This window comes from Eutrigla gurnardus (genome assembly GCF_963514095.1).
Source record: "Eutrigla gurnardus genome assembly, chromosome: 2".
In the NCBI taxonomy this organism is placed as follows: Eukaryota; Metazoa; Chordata; class Actinopteri; order Perciformes; family Triglidae; genus Eutrigla; species Eutrigla gurnardus.
The window spans coordinates 1,000,421-1,006,420 of record NC_139916.1 but is presented as its reverse complement, the minus strand read 5'-3'; the positions used below and the strand labels follow the sequence as shown (position 1 = coordinate 1,006,420).

Sequence of the window (6,000 nt, the reverse complement as noted above, 5' to 3'; positions counted from 1 at the left end):
ACGAAGCTCAACGTGCAGCAACATGAATTGTTTAACACGACTCGTGTAACAGAAGTAGTTATTATATTAATATCATATTCAGAATGTTTGTTAGTCGTTACAATATAAACTAAATGTTAAAGTAGGAGAAATAAGATGAAATGTGCATACTGTCCTCTGACAACAACAAATAAACATCTTCCAGCTGAAGTTGTTTACAAGATTAGATCAAATAAATCAACACAAATAAATGTAATTATTAGTTTTGTAAATGAGCTTCAGGTTTAAATGATGAATCCATGACCTTCTTTCCCTCCAGGTGACCTTCACAAAAGCTCATGTCAACAGAGGTCAGAGGTCACATAGAGGAACAACTAGAGATGAAGCATCGACGTCAGTATTTCATATGGATCAATACACGTGTTTATTAGCATAAATACATAAATATAAAACACCTTCAGCATCGTGGTAGAACCAATTCAGAGTCTCTGGTTTTACGGATGACCTCCTCGACCTTTTGTCAGTGTATTGTGTTGTACAGCAGATTGCTCTGCTACAGACTTTAACATTATTAGTCTCCGTCTGAAGTCCACAGACTCCTGACCAGACTCTCAGATAGGAAATCCCTCACTCAGTCTTTGAAGAGGATCAGAAGCCCAAATAATATGTGTTGTCAGTTTCCTGTGAAGGGAGACGAAACGGAAACGGCTTGATGACACTTTAAATCTGTGACCGTGTATAACAGGAAGTCATGTGATTTGATTTTAGGATTTATTTCATTTCAGAAATACATTCTGCCGTTCTTCTTTTGTGATACTTTAATTTTTATTGTGGTTCAGTTAAATTCATAAACTTTTATTCATCCCAATACAGTCATATTTCACAATAAAAGACAATATTATCAGTCATATTTCACAATAAAAGACACTATTATCATGTCATATTTCACAATAAAACACTATTATCATGTCATATTTCACAATAAAAGACAATATTATCATGTCATATTTCACAATAAAAGACAATATTATCAGTCATATTTCACAATAAAACACACTATCATCATGTCATATTTCACAATAAAAGACAATATTATCAGTCATATTTCACAATAAAAGACAATATTATCATGTCATATTTCACAATAAAAGACAATATTATCAGTCATATTTCACAATAAAACACTATTATCATGTCATATTTCACAATAAAAGACAATATTATCATGTCATATTTTACAATAAAACACACTATTATCATGTCATATTTCACAATAAAAGACAATATTATCAGTCATATTTCACAATAAAAGACACAGTTACCATGATATATTTCACAATAAAAGACACTATTATGACCTTGTAGGCTATTTTACTGATATTTCACAATACATAGTGAAATCATTAGGGGGGGGGGGCTGTTTAATATAATAATAATATAATATACTACTACAGCAGCATACTGCCATATCACTGTCATAACTGACTCTGAGTCAGTGTAGAAATGTCACTGACTGGAAGTAAGAAGCTGATCATTTACTGCCAGCGTGAGTCGGATGTATAAACAGACGGATCTAAAGGGGGGGGGGGGGGTTATGGGGTTACCAGGAAGTGTGCCGTCTCACACCTCATCATGAATTCTGGGTAATAACAGAACGGAGGACATACACGTTTAAACAGACGAGACTCTTTCAAACCTGCAGGAAAGAAGGAGTTCAGATTTATTGTGTTAAATATGCTGCAGGAGGAGATTTAATAAGATCCGTTCCTTCTTGTTCTTATCAAACAAACATTTGTGTTCTGTATTATCTGTATAGTGACGACTGAATGACTGTATTTTAATCAAACATATGAGACAAAAACATTTACTTTGTGGTCTTCATTTGTTTCTCTTTGTTTTTTGGATTTTATGCAGCACAAACGTCAATAACACTGATAAAATAACACAATACTATAAATCCTACAAACCGTCTGCAGGATCAGCTCTTCTTTACAGCTGCTGTCATCTTCCACTTCCTGTTCAGTCTGATCAAACACACAGCAGCAGCTCTCAGGTCAGTCCACCTGCACCGAGCCTGGAAACTGACCTGGAGTCAGCTGCTGTCTGCTTATCTGTGTGTGTGTGTGTGTGTGTGTGTGTGTGCACATCTGCAGCCGCCTGCCCGTCAGACAGCAGGAAGGTTCCCAGGTAATAAAGCTCCTCCTGTCAGCAGCAGCTCCTCCAGGAGGCCGTGAGGCCGGTTCACCATCATCATGCTCTCTGTGTTGTAGTTGGCCCCGCCCCCCGGCCTCAGAGTGTGGGAACGCTGATCTGCCTGGGACTCATGGCTTTGTGATGCTAATGTGGCCTATAAGTAGAGGAGGGGCTCCTCGGGGCCACAGCTCACTCTGCTCCGACCAGCATGGCTCCCAGCAGCACCAGAGCCTCTCCCGTCTCCCCGCCGTCCACCAGAGACCGACACAAGGTAAGTCCTGCTGCTCTGCGCCTCCTCACACCGTCTCTCTGCGCCTCCTTTCTGACCTCCGCTTCCTGTCTTTGTCCCTCAGCTGAGGAAACCGGCGGTGGAGAAGATGCGGCGAGACCGCATCAACGGCTGCATCGAGCAGCTGAAGGTCCTGCTGGAGAAGGAGTTCCAGCAGCAGGACCCCAACGCCAAGCTGGAGAAGGCTGACGTCCTGGAGATGACCGTGGCGTTCCTGCAGCAGCGGCTGCATCCTCGGGGCCCGCCGGCCAATCACACGCCAGCTCACGGCCACGGCTACTCCCGCTGCTGGAAGGAGACGCTGCACTTCCTGTCCGCCGGCTCCCTGGAGGAAGTGATGCTGCCGGGGTTCCTCCACACCACGGCGGCCCCCTCCTCCCCCTCCCCCTCCTCCTCCTCCTCCCCCTCCTCCAGACAGAAGCAGGCTGCAGTGAAGCAGCCGCCGGGCCCCGACGGAACCATGTGGAGGCCCTGGTAGCAGCTGGATCACCTCAAGTCTGGAGGAGAAGGGGATCCACCTCCCATCTAATCTGGAGGAGAAGGGGATCCACCTCCCATCTAATCTGGAGGAGACGGGGATCCACCTCCCATCCAATCTGGAGGAGACAGGAATCCACCTCCATCTGGTCTGGAGGAGACGGGGATCCACCTCCATCTGGTCTGGAGGAGACGGGGATCCACCTCCATCTGGTCTGGAGGAGGCTGGGATCCACCTCCTTCTGGTCTGGAGGAGACGGGGATCCACCTCCATCTGGTCTGCAGGAGGCTGGGATCCACCTCCATCTGGTCTGGAGGAGACGGGGATCCACCTCCATCTGGTCTGGAGGAGACGGGGATCCACCTCCATCTGGTCTGGAGGAGGCTGGGATCCACCTCCATCTGGTCTGGAGGAGACGGGGATCCACCTCCATCTTGTCTGGAGGAGGCTGGGATCCACATCCCATCTAATCTGGAGGAGACGGGGATCCACCTCCCATCCAATCTGGAGGAGACAGGAATCCACCTCCATCTGGTCTGGAGGAGACGGGGATCCACCTCCATCTGGTCTGGAGGAGACAGGGATCCACCTCCATCTGGTCTGGAGGAGACGGGGATCCACCTCCATCTAGTCTGGAGGAGACGGGGATCCACCTCCATCTGGTCTGGAGGAGGCTGGGATCTAGGGATGGGTAAAAATATCGATTCAGCAATGCATTGCGATTCTGTTCCCCGCAATTCAATATCGATTCAGGCATTTTCTGAATCGATTCAAGCCCCTGGCCAGTGGGGGCGCTGTGACCGACACCCTCGTGTGATTCGCGCTGTACGGACGGGGGCCGCACTAGACCAAACCATTACAATATGGCGACCGGAGCGAGTACAGCGTTCACACCAGCCGCGGAAGCGCCGCGAATAGGCGAGTAGCGGAGCCCGCTTCCTTTCGGCGCCCTTGTTAAGCGATAGTGTAGTTCACACCAGACACGGAGCGCCGCGAATAGGCGCGGGACGATCGTTTCGGCGTCTGCTCTATTTTTAGCGCGTGCCGCGAGCGAACGCGTCGGTTCTGGCAGGAAATCACACAAAGAGACACGAGACAATCCGGTCAATTTTCTAAATAAAATACCGCGATTGACAAATGCGATCATAGTTGTGTATCTCAACTCGCACTGGGAAACAGGAAGAGAAAATACATTTAATAAATGTGAAGAGTAGATAAACAAATATGTGCATTTCAACGGTATATCTGCACTACTACTGTCTACTACCATAGCTTCCGCGGCCGGTGTGAACCCGTTACATGCACTGTAGTTCAGTGTTTAAGCAGTGTCCTGTTTTATCATGCCATGAGTTATACCACGGCTGTTCATAAGGCATGGAACTAAATACATTTTTTGAAAAAATGATCTGGTACTCTTACTTGTGTATTTCTACTTGATACTGAATCGATATCAAAGCATTTCAATCAATATCGAATCGAATCGATATTGAATCGAATCGTGACCCAACGAATCGAAATCGAATCGAATCGTGAGATTCTAAACAATACCCAGCCCTACTGGGATCCACCTCCATCTGGTCTGGAGGAGACGGGGATCCACCTCCATCTGGTCTGGAGGAGGCTGGGATCCACTTCCATCTGGTCTGGAGGAGGCTGGGATCCACCTCCATCTGGTCTGGAGGAGACGGGGATCCACCTCCATCTGGTCTGGAGGAGGCTGGGATCCACCTCCATCTGGTCTGGAGGAGACGGGGATCCACCTCCATCTGGTCTGGAGGAGACGGGGATCCACCTCCATCTGGTCTGGAGGAGACGGGGATCCACCTCCATCTGGTCTGGAGGAGGCGGGGATCCACCTCCATCTGGTCTGGAGGAGACGGGGATCCACCTCCATCTGGTCTGGAGGAGACGGGGATCCACCTCCATCTGGTCTGGAGGAGGCTGGGATCCACCTCCATCTGGTCTGGAGGAGGCTGGGATCCACCTCCATCTGGTCTGGAGGAGACGGGGATCCACCTCCATCTGGTCTGGAGGAGACGGGGATCCACCATCACGTGGAGTTATGAATCTTCATGAACTGAACCGTGAAGTCACCTTTCATAAAGGATTTAAACATGTTCTGTTATTGAGAAACAACTATGTGAATAAATTAATTTATACATCTTTAATCTCCGACTTGTTTGCTGTTTTACTTCCAGACGTTCGTCACATAAACATTCAAACACAACGTTTCTGTTCAGGTATAACGTTCAGATGATGATTTACGGTTATTTATTTATTATTTTATTATTATGATGATGGTCCATAAACATTATGACAAATAACATCAGATGGAGATCATAGAAACACTGATCTTTAGATTCTTGTCACGCATATAAAAGTGTGATTTCATCAGTTGACCTTTAATCTATTTCTCAATGTATTTATATTCATATTCATTTTTCTGCTGCTGAACGACGTGGAAACATCTCGTGTGTTTTAGTGTACGGGCTGCGTGCCGTCACACGTGTGCCGCCGTCATCGGGGGTTTCTGGGGGTTTGAGGGTTTAACGTGGACTCTGTCAGATCTGGTTTCAGGCGTCTCCTCCCCGGTGTGGAGTCAGCCTCTCCACAGCTTTCCCACACTCCTCCTCTCTGCCCTTCATCCCGGGACAAAGGAAGTGTGCCGGCTTCAATTACCACACATATACACACACACACATATACACACACACACACACACACACACATATACACACACACACACACATATACACACACACGCACACACATATACACACACACACACAGTAATTGGTGCTATCTCTCCACAATAAAAGGTTGAGCTGTGGGAAAGTAGGAAGAGCTGTGAACCCACAAAGCTGCTTCAGCCACACACACACACACACACACACACACACACACACACACACTTCCTGTTGTCATTGATTCTTGAGATCAATACTGCTGCTGATCACAGATAACAACTTCTATTCCCTCAGAACAAGAAAACACAGACATTATAAAGATCGTTTTCAAGAAAAGAAGTTTATTTTGAAATGTCTCTTCTGAGACTAAAAAA

At 46.6% G+C, this 6,000-nt stretch overlaps 2 protein-coding genes and 1 long non-coding RNA gene across 6 annotated transcripts in view; 2 read left to right on the top strand and 1 right to left on the bottom strand.

Annotated features, from left to right (window-relative positions):
• Window positions 1–3,064, top strand: part of LOC311029389 (transcription factor HES-5-like) — an 8,310-nt gene extending 5,246 nt beyond the window's left edge. For 2 of the 4 annotated variants that reach the window (XM_084034513.1, XM_084034514.1), the window contains exons 3-4: window positions 2,250–2,443; window positions 2,526–3,064. In XM_084034513.1, the coding sequence (XP_083890639.1) occupies window positions 2,381–2,443; window positions 2,526–2,939 (477 nt within the window). In that variant the 5' untranslated portion in view covers window positions 2,250–2,380 and the 3' untranslated portion in view covers window positions 2,940–3,064. Of the gene's footprint in view, window positions 1–2,132; window positions 2,444–2,525 lie in introns of all 4 variants that reach the window. The other 2 variants (XM_084034511.1, XM_084034512.1) reach the window with 1 other exon arrangement.
• Window positions 1–6,000, top strand: part of mkrn2 (makorin, ring finger protein, 2) — a 294,103-nt gene that overhangs the window by 277,944 nt on the left and 10,159 nt on the right. The gene's annotated exons all lie outside the window — the stretch shown is intronic.
• LOC311029428 lies at window positions 2,882–3,191 on the bottom strand. The gene is made up of 3 exons (XR_014598881.1): window positions 3,111–3,191; window positions 3,013–3,045; window positions 2,882–2,979 (listed from the first exon to the last, which is right to left on the bottom strand). It is a non-coding gene; the product is annotated as an uncharacterized lncRNA (long non-coding RNA).